Source organism: Cyprinus carpio, chromosome B19 (assembly GCF_018340385.1).
Source record: "Cyprinus carpio isolate SPL01 chromosome B19, ASM1834038v1, whole genome shotgun sequence".
Taxonomy (NCBI): domain Eukaryota; kingdom Metazoa; phylum Chordata; class Actinopteri; order Cypriniformes; family Cyprinidae; genus Cyprinus; species Cyprinus carpio.
The window spans coordinates 26,069,630-26,095,391 of record NC_056615.1 but is presented as its reverse complement, the minus strand read 5'-3'; the positions used below and the strand labels follow the sequence as shown (position 1 = coordinate 26,095,391).

Sequence of the window (25,762 nt, the reverse complement as noted above, 5' to 3'; positions counted from 1 at the left end):
ATTATAAATGAAATGGGGTCTTTTTATTATTTCTCAGTCAAAATGCGGCACAGTTCTATGTAAAATTGAAATATGTCAAATCACTTTTAAAAAGAAAGAAACAGAAACAGAAACAGCAGACGGGAAGATATGAGATGCAAATTCATTCTCTGACAGCAGGTGCCGCTTTTGGAACAGCAGTGATACAGTGTTTCCTTGGTTACTGCTGTAAACAAAGTTTTTATGATTTTCAACTGGCTCGGGGATGCATCGTTGCTTGGACTCTCATTCTGACGGCACCCATTCACTGCAGAGGATCCATTGGTGAGCAAGTGATGGAATGCAAATCTTTTCTAATGAAGAAACAAACTCATCTAATATAGCCTACATCTTGGATGGCCTGAGTAAATTTTCAACACATTTTCATTTTTGGGTGAACTGTTCCTTTAAACAGAGCAGATTCACATACAAAATAATCATTTGGTTTTATTATCCAACCAGAAATGTTTTATTGACACATCATCCAGATGAGCAAAGGCTTAATATTGCATTTTCTTGATAAAAAATACACTACCAAATTGACACAAATGTGACAAAACCATCCGAATAATCCTATTTATAAAGTTAAACATCAGTTCTCCTCCAGTGTAACTTGTTTTCCTTTAGTTTTGCCTGTAGGCTTGGATACAAATGAGCTGCAGATGCATTAAATTGGTTTATTTGTTTGTGTTTACAGGTCCTGTCCAATGCACGGCTGGTCTTGGAGAACCTTATAAAGTAAGTATATCATTAACATCATTTGTTGCTTAATTCATAAATAAAGCGGCTATGCTAATTTGATTTCTCACGCTCAGTGACTCACTAATTTCTGGCTAATGATCCAGCTGAAGCGTCTGAATGAGACAGATAATGACTGTGCCCGGCAGGAACTAAATGCATGTCTTTTGTTACTTTTAAAAAGCAAAAACAATTATCAAGAAAATCATATATTTCTCTAATCCCTCTACCAGTCCCTCAATACAAAAACACTGTAGTAATGATGAAGAAACTCTCCAGATTGATGGGCGCTTCTACCAGGTGTTGAATGCACGAGCTTTGGCTTCTGGGATTTTTTTAGCCCAGTCTCACTTCTTAATCAACATTATTCAACATTAGCATTAGCAAATGTGAGGCTTTTAATAGCAAACAACAATAGCAATACAGTCATACTTTTTTTTTTTTTTTTTTTTTTTTTTTTTGTATAAATAAAATGGAGCTAAACTATAAAAACTGTAAAATTTAAATTTAAATTTTTTGAAATTAATTTTTTTTTTTGCATTGCATTGCATTGCATTGCATCTATCTATCTATACATGTCACAATGAAAAAATCTTTCTCTTTCTCTATATAATGATTTAATGTACTATGTAATTATTATAAATTATTATAAATATTAAAATTTATAATTTATTATTTATTATATTTTATTATATAAATGTATCATTTATTATAAATAAAATTATACAATTATTATAAATATATGTAATGATTTTATATACTAAAAATTATTCTAAATATATAAATATATATAGATAAATATCTAAATTTATAAATTCTAATATAAATATCTATAAATTATATATAGATACATTTATATACATGCATACAAAATATATGTTATATAAAAAATTGTGTGTGTGTGTATATGTGTGTATATATGTGTGTGTGTGTGTGTGTGTGTGTGTGTGTATAAATGTCAAAATAAAAAACACATTTGTAACTTGATACATTATTTTATAAATGAATTTTTTTATTGATTATTGATTTAAATCAACAAATTATATTCATATAATTATATATTTATATACATGAATTTATGTATATACAGTATGATGAAAAATTGTAGGCACTATTTACTTAACACATTAAAATGTGCAGTTTTTCATTAGAAATGCATCTTAATGACATGATCTCCTCTCGTCTTCAGATATGGCGTTCTGGTGGACCCCATCCAGATCATCTCTCTCTTCCTGAAGGACCCGTACAGCTGGCCGGCGCTGTGCCTGATCATTGGTATGATGAGTGTGTGCTTTGTGACCTACAGCAGATTCATGCAGATCAGCTCAAGCTGAAGACATCATTTCACACCACATTTACACTTTCTGTCATGCATAACAATCCACGTCTATATTCCATGCATACTCAGTTTAATGTGCCGTGTCTAATCTGTTTGCTTTTGCAGTTTCCAACGTCTTTATAATGGCAGCTTTGTACATAGAGAGAAAGCTCTCCGTGGTGAGTTGCATGCTGGGAATGAACTGTGTGATTACAGACATTATATAACCAGTAACACTGAAGAGTGAATCATAGAATCCAGAAAAAAAAAACATGTCCAGATCACATTTTACCTCAAAACTAAAAAAAAAAAAAAAAAAAGTAAATAATAAGTATAAATAAAACAACTCCTTTTCTTTTTAACCTTTAAGGTTTTCTTTGCATTGTGACATTATTCACATGACAGTTAAGCACATTTTTATCCAATTATTATTATTGCTATGTGAAAATATCACATTCTCATTAATGCAAAAAAAAAACATTCTATAAATTATAAAATGTTTGTTATTTGTGAATAAACAAACTTATTTATTTTATTTTGCCTATGTAAGTATGTTTTGCAACATTTCTCGTTTTCATTTCATTTAAAGTTAAGTTCTAAATATAGCTAAAACTAAATAAAGTACAAATAAAAACTAAAACTTATATAGATCCACGTTAAAAACAAAAAATAATAGTAATAATAAAAAATGACAAAACACTTAATTATTAAAACGTTAACTAAAATTAAATGATGATAGAATATAAATGTAAAATCTACCATATAAATTCAGATTATTATTAAAATATATTATATAAAATACAAATACAAAATCTATGAAATATATATATATCTTAATATTATTATAACTAATAAATCTGACAAAACAACAAAATGTAAAATATAAAAAAAAAATAAACTAAAATATATATTTAAAAACATTTTAATAATTTCACATAACATTTTTCACATTTATTTATTTATTTTACATTTATAATCTGCATTTGTAGTGGAGATGGAATATGATCTAGACCTGGATTTCTTCATGAGATTCATTATTTATTGCAGGATAAATGTATATCTGTTAGCACAAGTGTTTTCATTGCTGGTTGGTTTTAATAAAGTTGTGTAATTTTTTTTTTTCAGGGCACCATCTCAGAGTGCACTGGAACATTCCTTCACTGCATCAATCTTGCAGCTCTGTTATTTGTCCCGGCCGGTACAGTTCTCATCCTGACCTCTATAACCCCAGGTATCACAGACATGTTCACACTAACACCTTCAACCTTCACTCTTACAGGAAAAAGCTGATTTCTCATGCATTAACTACCAAAACCTCTATCAGTGGCATTTATTACCTTGTGACCATGTGATTCGGTTGTGGGTTTAACTAGTATATTATGTTTTGTTTTACTTTATGTAATCCTTGTTGGCATGTTGGAAATGTATTGTTGTGTGAGGAATCGTGCTGTCTCGTGGCTGTGTTTCAGTGGGTGGTGTTCTGGCGTTGAGTGTCTTCACCATTCTCTTCCTCAAGCTGTATTCATACAGAGATGTCAACAAATGGTGCAGAGAGATCAGACACGCCAAAGCCCGAACCCTGTCCCGCTCTCACTCCTGTGAGTAACACTCAACCTCACCAAAAACCACATACAAACTCACATTTTCATCATGCATATCTGACATCAAGCAAATTCTAACATTCACACGCATTTCTGTGCATGAATGCAAACGCTTCTAGATACACAATCGCTGTGTTCTGAAATGCATAATTGCACAAATCTTAATGCAGTGCATGTATAACAATTATAGCATGCATTAGAATAAATTGCTCTCTGTATGAATGCATTGTATTGATTTGCATTGAATGTTTTATTTTGCACCTATAACACCTGCCACTTGTTCCTCTGTCTCTCCTGTAGCACCTGTGGTTCATGAATCTTGTGTTTTGTCATCTGTTATTTGCTCTCAGTGTTTGTTAGAATATGTACAAACAGAGATGTGATTTCTGTTTGCTCAGAGTCTGAGCATGAGCACTAATGCTGTGCTGTACTGCCACATACTGGACAAAGAAAAATAGCACGTTTAATGCAAACCTTACAATGTGTTGAGGACATGTATGCTGTGTGTTGTAGAAACTATTTTCACTGAGAAATTTCTAGTAAGTTTTAAAATAAATTACAGAGAAATAGCAAGTAATACACTGAATTAAATGTGAGATTTTGAAGGAGTAAAACTGAAATAGTTTCTTGTAAAACATACTCCACTGATCTTTGTTTTATTTACAACTTGCAAAAATCTGTTGTTTCAAAAAAGTCTTGACTTGATGAAGTTTCATATTCTAGCATGATCAAGAAGTGTTATCATACTCAGCTTTGTGTTTTTGTTGTTTTTGGTCTCTTGGCAGAGAGTATCTGAATGAATTCAGTGTGTGTTAATGTTTAATTTTCTCCTGTAGGCCCGTCTGTGCACAAAGCTAACGGCACGGCTGGATACACACACGTGAACTATCCAGGAAACCTCACACACAGAGGTCAGTCACTACAGGACAAACACAACCTGCTTAATAACTGTCAGTTATGAAGGAATTTCAGTAATTAAAATAGATATAAAATATGAATTAAAATGTATAAAATGGAATTAATAACTATATATATATATATATATATATATATATATATATATATTTTTTTTTTACTATTTAATTCTTTTTTACATTTATTTTATTTTATTATTTTTTACAGACATTTATTATTTTATTTTCGTTCCAACTCTGTGTTACGAGCTGAACTTCCCGCGGTCTCCACGGATACGGAAGCGTTTCCTACTACGCCGACTGCTTGAGATGGTGAGTATATGACAGCAGAAGCTGTCCTGAGACACACGTTTGCAGTTTGCACTTTCTGATCATTTTATACCTATTTTTCTTTCTTGCAGCTGTTTTTAATGCAGTTAATGGTTGGATTAATACAGCAGGTATGCAAATAGTAGTTTAAATAAAAGTTTTTGTATATAAGTGACATGATGTTTTTAATGATGTTTATTTATTTTTTATTTTATTTTTTTGATAGTGGATGGTTCCAACGATTCAGAACTCAATGAAACCCTTTCAGGTAGAATCCCACTTTAATGTTTTAAACATTTAAACCCTGAGACATAGAAAATAATAGTTGGAAAAATCAAATGTTTTGAAATGGTTGTTTGAACCTTTAGACCAAAAAATTGTTTGCATGTGTGTGTGTTTTTTTTTTTTTTTAAGTAGCATATATAAATATGCAATCTAATACGACAATAGTATGATATAGTGTATATACAGCTTAGTTTAATTCAGAGGCCCAAACTGAGCAAAAATATTCAATCTGATGCAGATGCTGATATTTATATGGACAAAAAGCGATGATATTCTAATAACTTGTAAATCAGTGTGATCTGTAAAACAGTATACCAGACTACTTACATAAAATTAAATAAATATCAGATGTCACTCTACAGTATATCTCCCAATAATATCTCTTAGTAAGATGATATTTAAATGCTTAGTTTTATGAGCAAAACATATAATGCAATGCAATACAGTGATGATTAAGAGATTTTTCAAAAGCCTGGTGATCATATTTGAGACTCACATTTGAACATGATTTTTCTCTAAAATAATGTAGGCGTTATCAAGTAAAGCGAAGTCCGGTATGTCTTGAAATATTAAAAAGACATGTGAAGCACAAGCTGAAGGTGGACTTTTGTACAATGAAAGTAAAAGGCCTTTTATTTGCTAAAAAGTATGAATCGGACAACAGAAAAATACATTGAAATTGAAGGTTGTCCAGGGTTTGAATTAGTTAGGCATACAGAAACACTTCTTTAGCATGCTGTTTTTATCCATTTATCCTCTTTATCTACTTATTGATCATAGAGTCTCTGGCTCTTTTGACAGGACATGGATTTGTCCAGAATAGTTGAACGTCTGCTGAAACTTGCGGTAAGAGAAACAAATGCAAACGGATGCTGTTGTTGCCGTGGATGCTGTTGCTAAGGCTTCTGTTACTAGTGCTTTCACTGTGGTACTTGCTGTTGCTATGTGCAGGTGTTAAAACATATGTAATATATAAAAGATAGTAATATACAACTGTTATAAAGAATATCTCAAAGATGGTAAAATGGCACTGATCTGTGGTATAAAAACTCTTGTTATATAAAACCCAAAAATCAAAAAAATAATCAACAAATGTTGTCAAGCTAACTTTCAAAAAGTTGACTTGACTTGATGAATTTTCATATTTGATCAGTGAGTCCTGTTATTATACTTGTTGTGTTTGGTCTCCTGGCAGGGAATATCTGAATGAATCCGGTGTGTGTTAATGTTTAATTTTCCTCCGTAGGCCCGTCTGTGCACAAAGCCAACGGCACGACCGGATACACACACGTGATCTATCCAGCAAACCTCACACACAGAGGTGTGTCACTACACAACAACTCAACCTGTATAATACAGAATATCAGCTCACTTGTATTTCAAATATCAATTCAAATATTTGCATATTCAAATATTGCAATTAATAAATGATGTGTTTTATTTTTATTTATTTTACATGTATTATTTTGTTACAGACATTTATTATTTTATTTTCGTCCCAACTCTGTGTTACGAGCTGAACTTCCCGCGCTCTCCACGGATACGGAAGCGTTTCTTACTGCGCCGACTGCTCGAGATGGTGAGAGACAGCAGAAACTCACGTTTACAGTTGGCACTTTCTGATAATGTTCTACCTGTTTTTCTTTCTTGCAGGTGTTTTTAATGCAGTTAATACTCGGATTAATACAGCAGGTATGCAACGAGTAGTTTGAATAGAACTTATTTGTGTGTGTGTGTATGGCATGATGTTTTTAATGATTATTTTTTATTTGTTTTTCTTTTAATAGTGGATGGTTCCGACGATTCAGAACTCAATGAAACCCTTTCAGGTAGAATCGCCCTGTAAAGTCTGACATTTCAAATAATAGTTAGAATATTCCAGTTTTATAAAGAGACAGTTTATTGAACCTTTAGACAAAATAACAAAAAAAAATAAAAAAAAATAAGAGTTTGCATATGTGTTTTTGTTTAGAATCATATCGGACACTTTAGGATTTTATGGATCATATAGCATGATAAAGTGAAAATATGAAGAGAGAAAAAAATAACAAAGATATGCCAGACTACTGACATAAAATAGTATAAATACCAGCTGTCACTCTACATTTGTCAGTAATGTCTTATAAGATGCGTACTGTTATGATCAAAACATATGTGCAGTGCAATACATTTATGGTTCCTCAAAAGCCTGATGATCACATCTGACTCACATTTGAACATGATTTTTCTCATAAATAATGTAGTAAATCTAAGTTGCTTCAGTCCAGTATTTGTCTTGAAATGTTACTAACCATTTAAAAGTTGCTCTTATGTTTACTTCATAAAAATCAGTAAAGATTTCAAAGACATGTAAACAGGGTTCCCACGCTTCTTGAAAGTACTTGAAAGTACTTGAATTTCAGACATATGGATTCAAGGCCTGGAAAGTACTTGAAAACGAACATAGGTCCTTGAAAGTGCTTAAATTAAATTTGAAATCAGTTTTGTTTATGCTGAAATTTTTTAAATTGTCCGATATGTGCTTCTGTCAAAAACGGAACAAAACACGGGGGGGTTATCTGTTTGATATCTGACACGATCGCGCGCAGCAGTGCAAAGTTGATTCTGTGCTTGCTTGATCTAATATAATATATATATATTTTTTTAAATGTTGTCGATTTAAGTAGCAAATGAGAATAGCTAAAATCAATGCATATATTTTGAGACAAAGGTCTTCTTTATGATTTTTGATTATGATAATTAAAGCAACGCTTTTTAAATGAAAGAATATGTAAATGTATGGTATTTGGGGTAAAAAGCGCCTCCGCTGTAGCGTGATTAACATGATAATTAATAGACTGCTGACTTTTCCATTTGTTGACATGATATGGTTAGATTCAGATGCTAAATACCATATTATGTTGGGTGTCCTTCTTGGAGATAATCACCATGTTTAGAATGAAACCATCATTTTTAAAAACATGATATTAATAATGTTTAAGCGCCGCGCGCTTCACATTGATGTTTATATATCTATAGCGCGTGGGCGTAGTGATGCGCGGGTTACCCGCGGGTCGGGTTGGGTCGGGTTGGGGCGGGTAAAGAAATTGTAACTTTATATGCGGGGCGTGTTGGGGCGGGTCATTAAAAACAAAACAACAACAACAAAAAACATATTGTAGTGTTGGGCGATATGGTAATTTTTTAAATCAGATCAGATCAACGATACACGATATTATCGTGCATGGGTGGAGCAAGAGAGAGACTCTTTGTTCTTGTCATAGCATAACTATTTGGTGTTTTAAACCGTGCAGGTGCCCGAGAGAGAGCCGGAATCACCAATAATAAAAAAATAAATACTTTCAAACATACTGATAAACTAACGTTAAATATAAAAATACTGTATTTAAAACGGCTAGTTCATATGTAGTCTGACGCAACTGTCATATCGCGCGTCCTGTGACAAATTTGCCGCATCTGCGCACGGAAGTTATCAGTCTAAATGTTCTGCAAAGTCAGTCAACGGTGAAAATCAATAGTAGATTTCATTTGAAGTCCAACAATTTAACACTAATATTGGACATAAACAAACACGTTAAATATAAAGTAGGCTATTCAAAACAGGTAAGATCATATATTTGAAGGTAGTGTTGAATTGAACCAACGCTCACGACCAATTCGTACGTATTTTACGAGGTGGCTAATTCGTACAAATTTGTACGACCTCACTCGTACGATTTCATACGATTTGCCTAGACCCCAGTGACGGGTAGGTTTAGGGGCGGGGTTTGGTGTAGGTAATTCGTACAAATTCATACGAATGTGCAAATCGTAAAATATGTACGATTTGGCAAAAATCGTATGAATTTGTACGAGTGTGCTCATACGAATTAGCCACCTCGTAAAATATGTACGAATTGCCGTGAGATCGGGCTGATTGAACTGATGCATCAGTCATACAGCGCTCCGGACCGCGCGCCTCATGACGAGCTCGACGCACCGCCACAGAAACAAGAATGAGATGCATTCTAACATAACTGTGGCATTAAACTCAGTTAGTGAGGGCTCGTTTAAAATATTACACATATATAGACCGTTCAGATTACTTGTTAAAGTGCAATGAAAAACCTTATATCTGCAGACGATGTACGACGTCTGTTTGTGGATAGAGACTTCACCGGCTACATGCGCTAATCCTCGCGCGCGCGTGTGTGTGTGAGAAATGCGGTGCTGAAGTGAAATAGCTGGGCAGTTTGATAACGAGGCTGAATCCAGCTTCTTATTCGCAGTTTCTTATTGACGCTATCCGTTCCACCTTAAATGACGCGAACTTCCGCGTTTGCTGGCTTCTTAATGACGCTCAACTTAGGGACCGTGCGGTTTTTCTCTCTTTTTCGCGTTTTTTTTAACGGAATTGTGTTACTTTTGTGTCTATTTTCAGAATAAAAACAATATATATATATTTTTTATGCAAATAACACTGATATATATCAGCGAACATGGACTGTAAAAATATAAAAGGCACATAATTAGGCTACAGTATTCTTCAATAATTGTACATGTCATCAGCTCAACTTAAGGGACCATTTTTTCTCTTATTTACACTTTTTAGGGACCCTGATCATATTGTAGGCCGATCTATTTTCAGAAAAGAATAATACACTATTTTGAAAGGTAAATAACAAATAATAATAATAACATAAAATGACTGTAAAAAATATGATGAGGCCTATACATCAACCTTTAATTATTGCAAATAACATAATTTGAATGTATTTAAAAATAAATATATTGAATACCCATTGAATTGTTACTGTACATTTTTAAGTTACGGACCCAATCTGACAATACAGAATAGTTATCACATTGTTGGCCCATTTGGGGGTGTTTCACTGATACTTTATCCTGCATCTGTGCTTGAATATAATCATACACAATTTCTGATATTTATACTAAAGAATTTTGAAATTATGAACCCATGAAATGGGCCAAAATTACCCATTACTCATTGGGGGATATCTCAGCTGCCTTTGAGGGTGCATTAAAAGTTGCACTGGGGCCTTATACCCATTGTGCTTGACTGTCACCATAAACAAATTTAGACATTTTTACTGTAGCATTGTGAAGTAGTAGAGCTACTACTCTAACGAAATACAAATTTTCAGCAGTTTTTACTGTACAATTATTTTTTTATGAATTTTTGAACTTGACACAATACACAATGTACAATCTGCCTATTGCATTTTCTGCACAATTCGCAGCGCTGTTTCTCGGCAACCTCAGAGGGTGCGTTAGATTGGACATTATCCCGTTAGACTAGAGCTACTACCCTGACAAAATCCAAAGTTTAAGCAGTTTTTACTTTAGAATTATGTTTTTATGAAGCTTTAAACTTGGCACTTTACACAGTGCACAATGAACCGCCTAATGTATTTTCTGCCCATTTCGCGGCGCTGTTTCTCAGTCGCCTCAGAGGGTGCGTTAAATTGGACATGATCCCATTATAGTAAAGCTACGACTCTAACGAAATACTAATTTTCAGCAGTTTTTACTGTAGCATTATTTTGGTAGGAATTTTTGAACTTGACACATTACACAATGTACAATCCGCCTATTGCATTTTCTGCACAATTCGAGGCGCTGGTTTCTCGGAAACCTCAGAGGGTGCGTTAGATTGGACATTATCCCGTTAGACTAGAGTTACTACTCTAACAAAATCCAAATTTTCAGCAGTTTTTACTGTAGAATTATTATTTTATGAATTTTTGGAACTTGACACATTACACAATGTACAATCCGCCTATTGCATTTTCTGCACAATTCGAGGCGCTGTTTATCGGCAACCTCAGAGGGTGCGTTAGATTGGACATTATCCCGTTAGACTAGAGCTACTACCCTAACAAAATCCAAATTTTCAGCAGTTTTTACTGTAGAATTATTATTTTATAAATTTTTGAACTTGACACAATACACAATGTACAATAATCTGCCTATTGCATTTTCTGCACAATTCGAGGCGCTGTTTTTTTCGGCAACCTCAGAGGGTGCGTTAGATTGGACATTATCCCGTTAGACTAGAGCTACTACCCTAACAAAATCCAAATTTTCAGCAGTTTTTACTGTAGAATTTTTATTTTATGAATTTTTGAATTTGGCACTTTACACAATGTACAATCCGCCTATTGCATTTTCTGCACAATTCGAGGCGCTGTTTCTCGGCAACCTCAGAGGGTGCGTTAGATTGGACATTATCCCCTTAGACTAGAGCTACTACCCTAACAAAATCCAAATTTTCAGCAGTTTTTACTGTAGAATTTTTATTTTATGAATTTTTGAATTTGGCACTTTACACAATGTACAATCCACCTATTGCATTTTCTGCACAATTCGAGGCGCTGTTTCTCGGCAACCTCAGAGGTTGCGTTAGATTGGACATTATCCCGTTAGACTAGAGCTACTACCCTAACAAAATCCAAATTTTCAGCAGTTTTTACTGTAGAATTTTTATTTTATTAATTTTTGAATTTGGCACTTTACACAATGTACAATCCGCCTATTGCATTTTCTGCACAATTCGAGGCGCTGTTTCTCTGCAACCTCAGAGAGTGCGTTAGATTGGACATTATCCCCTTAGACTAGAGCTACTACTCTAACAAAATCCAAATTTTCAGCAGTTTTTACTGTAGAATTATTTTTTTTATGAATTTTTGAACTTCACACAATACACAATGTACAATAATCTGCCTATTGCATTTTCTGCACAATTCGAGGCGCTGTTTCACGGCAACCTCAGAGGGTGCGTTAGATTGGACATTGTCCCGTTAGACTAGAGCTACTACCATAACAAAATCCAAATTTTCAGGCGGTTTTTACTGTAGAATTTTTATTTTATAAATTTTTGAATTTGGCACTTTAGACAATGTACAATCCGCCTATTGCATTTTCTGCACAATTCGAGGCGCTGTTTCTCAGTCGCCTCAGAGGGTGCGTTAAATTGGACATGATCCCATTATAGTAAAGCTACGACTCTAACGAAATACTAATTTTCAGCAGTTTTTACTGTAGCATTATTTTGGTAGGAATTTTTGAACTTGACACATTACACAATGTACAATCCGCCTATTGCATTTTCTGCACAATTCGAGGCGCTGTTTCTCGGAATCCTCAGAGGGTGCGTTAGATTGGACATTATCCCGTTAGACTAGAGCTACTACCCTAACAATATCCAAATTTTCAGCAGTTTTTACTGTAGAATTTTTATTTTATGAATCTTTGAATTTGGCACTTTACACAATGTACAATCCGCCTATTGCATTTTCTGCACAATTTGAGGCGCTGTTTCTCGGCAACCTCAGAGGGTGCGTTAGATTGGACATTATCCCCTTAGACTAGAGCTACTACTCTAACATAAATCCAAATTTTCAGCAGTTTTTACTGTAGAATTATTTTTTTTATGAATTTTTGAACTTGACACAATACACAATGTACAAAAATCTGCCTATTGCATTTTCTGCACAATTCGAGGCGCTGTTTTTCGGCAACCTCAGAGGGTGCGTTAGATTGGACATTATCCCGTTAGACTAGAGCTACTACCCTAACAAAATCCAAATTTTCAGCAGTTTTTACTGTAGAATTATTATTTTATGAATTTTTGAACTTGACACATTAATGTACAATAATCTGCCTATTGCATTTTCTGCACAATTCGCGGCGCTGTTTCTCGGCAACCTCAGAGGGTGCGTTAGATTGGACATTGTCCCGTTAGACTAGAGCTACTACCCTAACAAATTCCAAATTTTCAGCAGTTTTTACTGTAGAATTATTTTTTTATGAATTTTTGAATTTGGCACTTTACACAATGTACAATCCGCCTATTGCATTTTCTGCACAATTCGAGGCGCTGTTTCTCGGCAACCTAAGAGGGTGCGTTAGATTGGACATTATCCCCTTAGACTAGAGCTACTACTCTAACAAAATCCAAATTTTCAGCAGTTTTTACTGTAGAATTATTTTTTTTTATGAATTTTTGAACTTCACACAATACACAATGTACAATCCGCCTATTGCATTTTCTGCACAATTCGAGGCGCTGTTTCTCGGCAACCTAAGAGGGTACGTTAGATTGGACATTATCCCCTTAGACTAGAGCTACTACTCTAACAAAATCCAAATTTTCAGCAGTTTTTACTGTAGAATTTTTTTTTTATGAATTTTTGAACTTCACACAATACACAATGTACAATCCGCCTATTGCATTTTCTGCACAATTCGAGGCGCTGTTTCTCAGTCGCCTCAGAGGGTGCGTTAAATTGGACATGATCCCATTATAGTAAAGCTACGACTCTAACGAAATACAAATTTTCAGCAGTTTTTACTGTAGAATTTTTTTTTTATGAATTTTTGAACTTGACACATTACACAATGTACAATCCGCCTATTGCCTTTTCTGCACAATTCGAGGCGCTGTTTTTCCGGCAACCTCAGAGGGTGCGTTAGATTGGACATTATCCCGTTAGACTAGAGCTACTACCATAACAAAATCCAAATTTTCAGCAGTTTTTACTGTAGAATTTTTATTTTATGAATTTTTGAATTTGGCACTTTACACAATGTACAATCCGCCTATTGCATTTTCTGCACAATTCGAGGCGCTGTTTCTCTGCAACCTCAGAGAGTGCGTTAGATTGGACATTATCCCCTTAGACTAGAGCTACTACTCTAACAAAATCCAAATTTTCAGCAGTTTTTACTGTAGAATTATTTTTTTTATGAATTTTTGAACTTCACACAATACACAATGTACAATAATCTGCCTATTGCATTTTCTGCACAATTCGAGGCGCTGTTTCTCGGAAACCTCAGAGGGTGCGTTAGATTGGACATTATCCCGTTAGACTAGAGTTACTACTCTAACAAAATCCAAATTTTCAGCAGTTTTTACTGTAGAATTATTATTTTATGAATTTTTGAACTTGACACATTACACAATGTACAATCCGCCTATTGCATTTTCTGCACAATTCGAGGCGCTGTTTTTCGGCAACCTCAGAGGGTGCGTTAGATTGGACATTATCCTCTTGGACTAGAGCTACTACTCTAACAAAATCCAAATTTTCAGCAGTTTTTACTGTAGAATTATTTTTTTATGAATTTTTGAACTTGCCACTTTACAATGTACAATCTAACGCACCCTCTGGGGCGACTGAGAAACAGCGCCGCGAAATGGGGAGAAAATACGCGGCTCATTGTGCACTGTAAAGTGCCTAGTTTAAAGCTTCATAAAACAATAATTCCACAGTAAAAACTGCTTAAACTTTGGATTTTGTTAGAGTAGTAGCTCTAGTCTAAGGGGATAATGTCCAATCTAACGCACCCTCTTAGGTTGCCGAGAAACAGCGCCTCGAATTGTGCAGAAAATGCAATAGGCGGATTGTACATTGTGTAAAGTGCCAAATTCAAAAATTTATAAAATAAAAATTCTACAGTAAAAACTGCTGAAAATTTGGATTTTGTTAGGGTAGTAGCTCTAGTCTAACGGGACAATGTCCAATCTAACGCACCCTCTGAGGTTGGCGAGAAACAGCGCCGCGAATTGTGCAGAAAATGCAATAGGCAGATTATTGTACATTAATGTGTCAAGTTCAAAAATTCATAAAAAAATAATTCTACAGTAAAAACTGCTGAAAATTTGGATTTTGTTATGGTAGTAGCTCTAGTCTAACGGGATAATGTCCAATCTAACGCACCCTCTGAGGTTGCCGAAAAACAGCGCCTCGAATTGTGCAGAAAATGCAATAGGCAGATTATTGTACATTGTGTATTGTGTCAAGTTCAAAAATTCATAAAAAAATAATTCTACAGTAAAAACTGCTAAAAAAAAAATTGGGTTTTGTTAGAGTAGGTAGCTCTAGTCTAAGGGGATAATGTCCAATCTAACGCACCCTCTGAGGTTGCCGAGAAACAGCGCCTCAAATTGTGCAGAAAATGCAATAGGCGGATTGTACATTGTGTAAAGTGCCAAATTCAAAGATTCATAAAATAAAAAATTCTACAGTAAAAAACTGCTGAAAATTTGGATATTGTTAGGGTAGTAGCTCTAGTCTAACGGGATAATGTCCAATCTAACGCACCCTCTGAGGATTCCGAGAAACAGCGCCTCGAATTGTGCAGAAAATGCAATAAGCGGATTGTACATTGTGTAATGTGTCAAGTTCAAAAATTCCTACCAAAATAATGCTACAGTAAAAACTGCTGAAAATTTGTATTTCGTTAGAGTCATAGCTTTACTATAATGGGATCATGTCCAATTTAACGCACCCTCTGAGGCGACTGAGAAACAGCGCCTCGAATTGTGCAGAAAATGCAATAGGCGGATTGTACATTGTCTAAAGTGCCAAATTCAAAAATTTATAAAATAAAAATTCTACAGTAAAAACTGCTGAAAATTTGGATTTTGTTAGGGTAGTAGCTCTAGTCTAACGGGACAATGTCCAATCTAACGCACCCTCTGAGGTTGGCGAGAAACAGCGCCGCGAATTGTGCAGAAAATGCAATAGGCGGATTGTACATTGTGTAATGTGTCAAGTTAAAAAAAAAAAAAAAAATTCTACAGTAAAAACTGCTGAAAATTTGGATTTTGTTAGAGTAGTAACTCTAGTCTAACGGGATAATGTCCAATCTAACGCACCCTCTGAGGTTTCCGAGAAACAGCGCCTCGAATTGTGCAGAAAATGCAATAGGCAGATTATTGTACATTGTGTATTGTGTGAAGTTCAAAAATTCATAAAAAAATAATTCCACAGTAAAAACTGCTGAAAATTTGGATTTTGTTAGAGTAGTAGCTCTAGTCTAAGGGGATAATGTCCAATCTAACGCACTCTCTGAGGTTGCAGAGAAACAGCGCCTCGAATTGTGCAGAAAATGCAATAGGCGGATTGTACATTGTGTAATGTGTCAAATTCAAAAATTCATAAAATAATAATTCTACAGTAAAAACTGCTGAAAATTTGGATTTTGTTAGAGTAGTAACTCTAGTCTAACGGGATAATGTCCAATCTAACGCACCCTCTGAGGTTTCCGAGAAACAGCGCCTCGAATTGTGCAGAAAATGCAATAGGCGGATTGTACATTGTGTAATGTGTCAAGTTCAAAAATTCCTACCAAAATAATGCTACAGTAAAAACTGCTGAAAATTTGTATTTCGTTAGAGTCGTAGCTTTACTATAATGGCATCATGTCCAATTTAACGCACCCTCTGAGGCGACTGAGAAACAGCTCCGCGAAATGGGCAGAAAATACATTAGGCAGTTCATTGTGCACTGTGTAAAGTGCCAAGTTTAAAGCTTCATAAAAAAATAATTCTACAGTAAAAACTGCTTAAACTTTGGATTTTGTTAGGGTAGTAGCTCTAGTCTAACGGGACAATGTCCAATCTAACGCACCCTCTGAGGTTGCCGAGAAACAGCGCTGCGAATTGTGCAGAAAATGCAATAGGCAGATTGTACATTGTGTATTGTGTCAAGTTCAAAAATTCATAAAAAAATAATTGTACAGTAAAAAACTGCTGAAAATTTGTATTTCGTTAGAGTAGTAGCTCTGCTACTTCACAATGCTACAGTAAAAAATGTCTAAATTTGTTTATGGTGACAGTCAAGCACAATGGGTATAAGGCCCCAGTGCAACTTTTAATGCACCCTCAAAGGCAGCTGAGATATCCCCCAATGGGTAATGGGTAATTTTGGCCCATTTCATGGGTTCATAATTTCAAAATTCTTTAGTATAAATATCAGAAATTGTGTATGATTATATTCAAGCACAGATGCAGGATAAAGCATCAGTGAAACACCCCCAAAATGGGCCAACAATGTGATAACTCTTCTGTATTGTCAGATTGGGTCCGTAACTTAAAAAATGTACAGTAACAATTCAATGGGTATTCAATATATTTTATTTTTAAATACATTCAAATTATGTTATTTGCAATAATTAAAGGTTGATGTATAGGCCTCATCATATTTTTTACAGTCATTTTATGTTATTATTATTATTTGTTATTTACCTTTCAAAATAGTGTATTATTCTTTTCTGAAAATAGATCGGCCTACAATATGATCAGGGTCCCTAAAAAGTGTAAATAAGAGAAAAATGGTCCCTAAGTTGAGCTGATGACATGTACAATTATTGAAGAATACTGTAGCCTAATTATGTGCCTTTATATTTTTACAGTCCATGTTCGCTGATATATATCAGTGTTATTTGCATAAAAAAATATATATATATATTCTTTTATTCTGAAAATAGACACAAAAGTAACACAATTCCGTTAAAAAAACGCGAATAAGAGAAAAAACGCACGGTCCCTAAGTTGAGCGTCAATAAGAAGCCAGCAAACGCGGAAGTTCGCGTCATTTAAGGTGGAACGGATAGCGTCAATAAGAAGCTGCGAATAAGAAGCTGGATTCAGCCTCGTAGTTTGATAGCTGAATCATAATAGGCTGCCTCATAACCTGCAGGTTGGGTTGGGGCGGTAAGGAAATTTTACTTTATTTGCGGGGATGGGTTGGGGCGGGCCAAATAATTTCATTAAAGCGGGACCCGCGGGTTGGAAAAAACCCCGACCCACGCATCAGTATTGGGCGTGGTCGCATAGAGTTAGTGAAGGGATACGTTAAACACTGGACATCGCGTTGGTTTCATATGGATTACTTTATTACTTAATATTTGTTGTCGATAAGACTTGCTTAGTTTAAAAGTAAACATGTCAAGATTTCTATAGAAATATCTCTCATATCTCTTTGTAGAGTATTTGTTAAGTTTCAGTCCATTTTAATAACGTATTTCTAAATGAAGATCACGCAGACAAAGGCTGCAGACAGCGCACTCTGTTTGTTTTCTTTATTTTATAAATGCCCAAAGTTTTCTTATTATGTGTGTATACAAATAAAAGTTGACCCTTTACAGATTCTATTGATGTATTGCTCTTACCTGTACGATCAAAACTGAAAGTGTAATTTAAGTTATTTTCGGCGATATGCCACAAAACGCCTATATGCAGACTGAACAAAAAAATAATTTATATATTTTTCAAAATGTGCAGAAAATAGTACAAACTCTGCTAAAGTGAATGTTTTGAACAAGTATTAACTTAAACATAAAAAAAAAAAAAAAAAAAAAAAAAAAAAAAAAAAAAAAAAAAAACATTATTTTAGCTTAAGGTATTGTATCTATGGGCCTTTTACCCCGTGCTGGGGCGCCTCTTTCCCCGTGTTGGGTAAAAGGCCCCTCTTGCCACCTCATACATTTATAGGATTTTTAAACAAAACAAATAACTTGAATTGTTTATTTTCACACAAAATCAGTTGCTCCGTTAATAGTCAGTACAAACATATTTTTGTATTTATTATTTTGTATGTATTATTTTGAAATATAACATATTTTAGGCGCAGTGAATAGCACAGTTTTTCTTAAGGTGTGCCTTTAGCCCCGTTGTACCCTACCTCCCACGTTCCTGCAATGTGTGTCCTGCTCCCGTATATGGCATATAATTTTCGCACATCAATGAGCCGCTATCAATAGAGTGCCGAAGTTATGACGTCACTTTGTAGGACAACCCGGAAGTTAGCGGCGCATGGGTTCCCTCGTCGAAAAGCCTATGCATTTTCCCCATAGACTTTTGGAAAATCGCCAAAAAATAAGATCTGTGTTCAACAAAGAGTTATGACACTTACACGTTTTGTCTATCAAGATAATCTTTACAAGTTAATCCAAAATGTATACATTTTGAAGCCTAAATAAAGCCGTCAGATATAAAATGCTAACGGTAGGCTATAAACGGACTACAGCACACCATGGTCGCGGATCAACGTCATCATCAAACTTTATTTAAAAAAACACGCTCGCTCATTATGATCTGCGCTGTGTATTAACACTTATCCACTTTTTCATGAGAAATATTGCCCATTCGTTTTTTTCCAAAAATGTTAGAAACTAATTTTGTTTATGCGTGCCTCTCTGATATTTTTGATCTTGCGTTAATGTTTTATTAATTCGTTTATTTTGTTAGTTTATATAAACCTTAATATTATTTTCTTTGTGATAAAGATCATTATGCCTGATCATTGTGCCCCAAATAAACTTTAAAGATTATCTTTCACTGTATTATGTTTGATTGTATGTTTGCATACCATTTGCTAATTCGCCAGAAAAAAAACGTGCTAGTGTTCTATGTAATTAAGAAAACTATACAAACAATCTCTGAACAAGCATAACACAGTTAAATTCTAAACATTTAATATAATAGTTGTATATAATTATATATGTTGAATTTAAAGAGAATTGTCCAATAGCATCAACAAATGCTTATTATAATATATTATAATTAAACCATACTCATTTTGTTCACATTTTCTGTATATTTTTACCTGGTAATCCACAAGCCCCAATGTGAGAGCCAGTGTAGTAAAATTTTATCTCACATTCACATTACTGTGAGCTGACTGGAGTGTAGTTAGAATAGTTTAACACAGTGGTTCCCAAACCTGTCCTGGAGGACTGCCTGCTCTGCACATTTTGTATGTCTCCCTAATCAGACACGCCCAATTTGGTCTGATGAGTGGAATCAGGTGTGTCAGATAAGGAAGACATACAAAATGTGCAGGGCAGGGGGTCCTCCAGGACAGGTTTGGGAAGCACTGGTTTAACATTTAATTTTTGGTATTTGTCAGACAGGCGACATACAGTGTATTCAGGCTATACATATCAGCGTGTTCTCTGGGAATTGAACTCGCAACCTTTTGCACAGTTAACAAAATGCTCTAATAATTGAGCCACAGAAACCTTACAGCAAGAGTTGTAGTAAACATCTTTATTTTCATAAAATAAGTAAACTGAAAACAACTTCCGTTTGGTAACTAAAAACAAAACGGGCATTTTTTTCCCCTGCAGGAAAATGACAGCTGCAGATGCGAGAATGGACACTGGGCTTCCGGTCAGCTCGTCTAAGGATAAATTCAAAATAAGCAATGTTAGTTTTATGGAAGTAACACCTTTACAGATTAAAATTACAAGGGAGGGGGATCACACAATAAAATATTTGTATTAAATTAGAATGGAGTTTTTCAGCATTTACATTAATCTTCTTCATTGATCTGTCCACGTTTATATAGCACATTAAATATAGTAAACATTTACAACTAAAATAGCAAAGATTAATATCATTGTTACCTAATGCCTTAACTAATGCTGTTTACAAATACAATCATATTATTATAAGTGGGTAAAAGCCAAGTTCACAAATATCAGGGTGTAGGACCCACCCTTTCTATAATTATATCCAAACAAGTTACAATAAAAGTCAATAAACCAGGTATTATTTTGAATATATGAATTAAACACATTTCTCGACGTAACGTTAGCCTTTAAAAAAACTGCAGCGGATCTAATCTATTAAACAGTGGCAAAGTAAACAAGCTTTTAGATATTTTAAGAGAAAGACAAAGGTATTTAATCTGTTGATTTGGTTATGAAAAACGTTTATTCTTGCTAGCCTTTTTAACTCCATCTGACCGTCAAAGTAACATTAGCGTTTTAAGAAACATGCACAATTAAAGTTTCGTCGTGGCCACATTAAGGCAATAAATACGGTGTTCACATGGAAATCATCGTTGTGTGAGCTTACCTTACGGCACGAACCCAGAGTCTCCGCTGGGTAACATCGGACGGAAAACGGTATTTTTTTAAACGAGCATCTTTCATTCGACGACTTGTGGTTGCATCTCGGGACAAAACAAAACACCATTATCGACCTACAGTCTCTCCACAGAAATAAAGAACTGGAAACGGTTACCTTAATATCACAGAATTCTGTGTACAACAATATTTGGAAAAACGACAATTAGACTAAATATATAATATATAATTTATTTAATAATAATAATAATATATATAACGTTATGTATATTAACTGAAAGGTAGACTTCTAAGAACGTGAGGCTGAAACGCAGGCTAGTGAGAGATTTCATGTTTGTCATGATGACGTCTAAAGTCCCCGCCAAAGGATGTAGTCCCTTTTAGCAACTTGTTAGCAACCACCGTTTTTAAGACACAATAAAGTTTTAAAAAATCACAAACAGGTTATAACTGGTTTGTTTTATGTCATAGATCAAAACGTGAAAATATTTAGAGGCTTTGTTAACCACAGACCTTATTTCAGGCGATTTAGCAAAAACCCATTCAAAAAACCCATAGACTTTAGGTGCGAGGGAACCGGAGGTGCTAAAATGCTAACTCACTTCCGCGTTTTGGCCTACAAAGTGACGTCATAACTTCGGCACTCTATATGCGGTGTATTTAAATAGGCAAATCTCGTGGTAGCGGGGGTTTTACCCTAACCGGAGATTTGCGTCCCGCGGGAACCCAATCCCAAAGTCTAGCGCATTAACCTATGGAGAAGCAGTGCTAACTAGGTTATCAGTCTCAATGCCGGGAAAGTGCAAATTCAATGGGATTTACAATAAAAAGAGATTTATAAAATAATTTTAATAAATGTTATCACAACATTTAGCAGCTTTTTATTAATTAAAAAATTGAGACATTCTTAATTTAAAAACTCTTAAATTTTGTACAAGAACTACAGCAAAAACCAGTGTAATGCATTTTTTATCAATATTTCAGAAACTGCATTTGAATATTAGCAGTATTGAATTTAATGGATTTCAAGTCCTTTAAACACGACTGTCTAAAATGGTTTAAATTTATAAAACCTACACATTCAAAACATCATTATTACTCTGACATTTCTTTATGTAAATATTAAGTGTAAGTGAAATGGTAAGTACAGTAAGGACTTTCATGAGGTTATGTGCTGGGGGTTTGAATTTCAAAGGTGCTTGATTTAATAAAATGGTACTTTAAAAAGTCCTTGAAAGTCCTTGAATCTGGTGTTCATGAAAGAGTGGGAACCCTGTGTAAAGCACGAGCTGAAGGTGGACGTTTGTATAAAGATACTAAAAGGCTTTTTACTTGCTAAAAAAACAACTATAAACTAGCAAACAGAAAAGTGCATTTAAATTTGAGGTGGTCCAGGGTTTGAATGCTTTGTACTGGTTAGGCATACAGATATACTTCTTTAACATGTTGTTTTTATCATATTTCATTTGTATGCATTGATTGAGTCTCTGTCTCTTTAAACAGGACATGGATTTCTCTAGAATCGTTGAACGTCTTCTGAAGCTCGCTGTAAGTGTCCAGAGAAACCACTGCAGACAGATGCTGTTGTTGTCATGGATGAACTTTTGTTGCTAGAGCTTTTGCAGGTGCTGTTGAAATGGCTTTCACTGTGGCCCTTGCTGTTGCTGTGGTGTGAAATCCAGGCCCCCGGCAAATTCACTTAAGCTCAGTACAGTCATCATTAAACAATATGAATAGGATTCTGTAGAGTCAGCCAGTCTTATCACAGAAATCAAAAATAAATGGTCAAAAAATATTGAAAACTGAATTATACAGTTTAGCTTTATACAGAATATTTAAATGCTGAATGCCATGACTGACCAATCAGAATTAAGCATTCCAGGCTGCTTGAAATTCGCATGGTAACAGCTGCTGTAGCTTTGGTTGATGTCATGTCTGTGGCCCCTCCTCCTCAGAGTGTCTAATGGCACAAGCCCCGCCCCTTCTCCCTGTCCCTCTACAGGTGCCCAATCATTTTATCTGGCTCATCTTTTTCTATTGGTATTTCCACTCCTCTATGAACTTCGTAGCTGAGCTCATGCAGTTCGGAGACCGTGAGTTTTACCGCGACTGGTGGTGAGTGGCTTCCTCCGTCCACAGCTGATTTACGCCTAGCATAACCTGCAGTGTGTTACAGTAGCAAAATGTAAAGGTCCGTTTACACCAAGGATGATAACTATAAAAATATCTTCTATGAGAATAGAGGAGAGAAGAAATCAATAAAACAAAAACATTGACAGCATTTTTTCAAAAACTTTTTTAGAAATATAACAACTTTTTTCTCATAATTTAATGAGTTTATTCTCAACATTTTATCTCTACGTTTTTTCTTGTAATTTAACAACTTTTTTCTCGTAATTTAAAGAGTTTATTCTCAACATTTTATTTAAACTTTTTTTCTCTAAATTTAACGAGTTTTTTTTTCTTGAAACATGACTTTAATCTCAACATTTTATCTAAACTTTTTTCTTGAAATTTAACGACTTTAATCTCGAGATGGTTTTATTTTTTTATTTTTTATTATTGCTTGGCCCTTATCTTCTTCCGTAGATATGGAAGCCTGTTTCTGTCACAAAATAAAAAAATTAAAAAAGGTAATTGCAAAAAAAAAAAAAAGTTCGAACTCTGAGTTTATTTCTTGCAATTCTCACTTTTTTCCTGAGAATTGTGAGAAACAATTTTTTATTATTTTCATTTTAATTTTTTGTTCTGTTTTTTCATTTGTGAGAGAAAGGGGCTTCCATAGTTGGAATCACTTTCAGAGTGATTTAGTTCCACCTGATGAAAGATAAAAACATTGACAGCCGATCAGAATCCATCTGACTTTAAAGAGTTTGAGCATTCAAAGTGGCAGACGAAAAAAGATAGAACCTAATTGTGTATTTAGTGTGGACGCTACTATAGTTATTGTTATAGTTATCATTATAATGAATGGGCCTTTTACTCAATGCATTATTTTTGGAGTCACTTTTTTATTATTTCCAGCCAAACGTCAAACTAAATGTCTAAAATTTAAATAAAATCTTTTAAAATGTGTGTAAATAACATTTGTGCGTGGTCCATATACAACTGTCCATATTTGCTTTGAATGCCACTTCATGAGAAAAAGTTTTCACACTGTATAGTCCAGAGTGTAATAATTAATGAGTTTTTGTTTGCAGGAACTCGGAAACGATTCCGTATTTTTGGTCGAACTGGAACATTCCTGTTCACAAGTGGTGCCTGCGGTGAGCTGGGGTCATCATCACTTTCTGTGACTGGATTTGTCTGTTATGTGTGTGCCAGAGGCTATATTACATATAGTTTGTGTTGTCTGTTCATGTCATACTGCAGTTTGTTCACTGATTTCTCATTCTCTGTTTCCCCTCAGACACTTTTATAAGCCCATGTTGGTGAAAGGAGTAAATAAGTTAGGAGCTCAGTTAGCCGTGTTCTTCCTGTCGGCGTTTTTCCATGAGGTTTCATTCCACACTTACATTGCTACACTACAGTTTACAGCCATGTTAGACTTTTTCCTGTTTCTTTATTAGTCCTGACAATGTTTTGTGTCATTTCTGCCAGTATTTAGTGAGTGTTCCTCTAAAGATGTTTCGGCTCTGGGCGTTTCTGGGAATGATGGCACAGGTCAGTCTTAAATATTCAATATTGCTTGTTGAGCATCAAATAAAATTCCTCATTTCACATTCTACTTCCTGTTTCAGATCCCAGCTCGCCTATTTTGTGGGCCGATTCTTGAGGGGAAACTACGGCAACGCCGCTGTCTGGATGTCGCTGATCATCGGCCAACCGATCGCTGTTCTCATGTACGTCCACGACTATTACGTGCTGCATTATGAGAGTGCGGCGGAGAACACTGCGGCATAACAGAACGATATCCGAAATATCCGAGATGTTGAATGTAAAAACAATGCATATATTTTTAGAAGGGAAATATTTGATTTTTAACAGACTTGAGCAGGTGTGTTTTATAACGTGCAAACAAAGCCGAGCCAAAGCAGCACATCATTGCAATGCCTTCTCACTAATATTTCATACTTGACATTTTCATACTAAGATGATCAATTCAAAGAGGCGCGAAATCAAAAGTGTTTGTATTTTTCCAAATGCATTTCAGAAGGGAACTCATCTGTGTCTGCAATATAAATGTGCTGTTGCTTTGGTGGTGTGATTGACTGAAGCTCAGTTTTTGCAGAAATGCATGACGTTTGTCAACCTCTTAAAGGATAATTTGAAGAATGTAACTGCTTTTATGTTGATTTCAATACTTGCGGATTAATTTTAGTTTAAATACATTATATCAACATTATACATGAATGTGAAATTGTTAAAGCCAAAATTTTATGTTGTGCCATTTAAATTGCAAGCAGTGTTATTTAAATGTGATTTAATGGGATTCAAGCATTTGCACCAATATTTCGGCCGATTATACAGAAATAATTATTCTGTTCTCTGATCCTAGATAACATTTTCTCTTATACTGTGAGGAGATTATACAGAAATAATTATTCTGTTCTCTGATTATCTGGCTAAAACATTTCGACTGCTGCGGTGCTTGGTCCCATTATTCCATAATCTCATAATTTTCAATTACATTAAAATATGATAATACTGAGATGTAAATTATTTTTATTCCATTGTAGCTGCTGCATTCGGGTGTGATAACGGATTTGTTTAAAGAGTTTTTGAATTACATTTGAAGTACCTTTCTACCAAACATTTGAGAGATAGATTTAATAACCAGCAGATTTTTTCTGTGAAAGCCAAAGTTTGTAACTGAAGACACATTACATTTTACCTGCACGGTTTTGGCAGCTCATGTTCCAGTTTAATAAACCTTTTAAAACATCAGCATATCTAGTTGTGTACGAAATATG

General features: G+C 34.7%; 1 protein-coding gene and 1 long non-coding RNA gene across 7 annotated transcripts in view; one reads left to right on the top strand and one right to left on the bottom strand.

The window, feature by feature from the left end:
- Positions 1-24,853, top strand: part of dgat1a (diacylglycerol O-acyltransferase 1a) — a 32,761-nt gene extending 7,908 nt beyond the window's left edge. The window contains exons 3-17 of one of the 6 annotated variants that reach the window (XM_042745169.1): positions 716-756; positions 1,946-2,031; positions 2,201-2,253; positions 3,200-3,305; positions 3,544-3,672; positions 4,512-4,586; positions 4,798-4,901; positions 4,991-5,029; positions 6,971-7,012; positions 22,353-22,397; positions 22,852-22,964; positions 24,050-24,115; positions 24,259-24,346; positions 24,450-24,512; positions 24,590-24,853. In XM_042745169.1, the coding sequence (XP_042601103.1) occupies positions 716-756; positions 1,946-2,031; positions 2,201-2,253; positions 3,200-3,305; positions 3,544-3,672; positions 4,512-4,586; positions 4,798-4,901; positions 4,991-5,029; positions 6,971-7,012; positions 22,353-22,397; positions 22,852-22,964; positions 24,050-24,115; positions 24,259-24,346; positions 24,450-24,512; positions 24,590-24,724 (1,185 nt within the window). In that variant the 3' untranslated portion in view covers positions 24,725-24,853. Of the gene's footprint in view, positions 1-715; positions 757-1,945; positions 2,032-2,200; positions 2,254-3,199; positions 3,306-3,543; positions 3,673-4,511; positions 4,587-4,797; positions 4,902-4,990; positions 5,030-5,124; positions 5,167-5,984; positions 6,030-6,429; positions 6,505-6,658; positions 6,763-6,836; positions 6,876-6,970; positions 7,013-22,352; positions 22,398-22,851; positions 22,965-24,049; positions 24,163-24,258; positions 24,347-24,449; positions 24,513-24,589 lie in introns of those variants that run through there. The other 5 variants (XM_042745166.1, XM_042745168.1, XM_042745167.1 and 2 more) reach the window with 5 other exon arrangements.
- Positions 20,010-20,913, bottom strand: LOC122140660. Its single transcript, XR_006157256.1, has 2 exons — positions 20,839-20,913; positions 20,010-20,158 (listed from the first exon to the last, which is right to left on the bottom strand). It is a non-coding gene; the product is annotated as an uncharacterized LOC122140660 (long non-coding RNA).
- Positions 24,854-25,762: the final 909 nt, after the last annotated feature.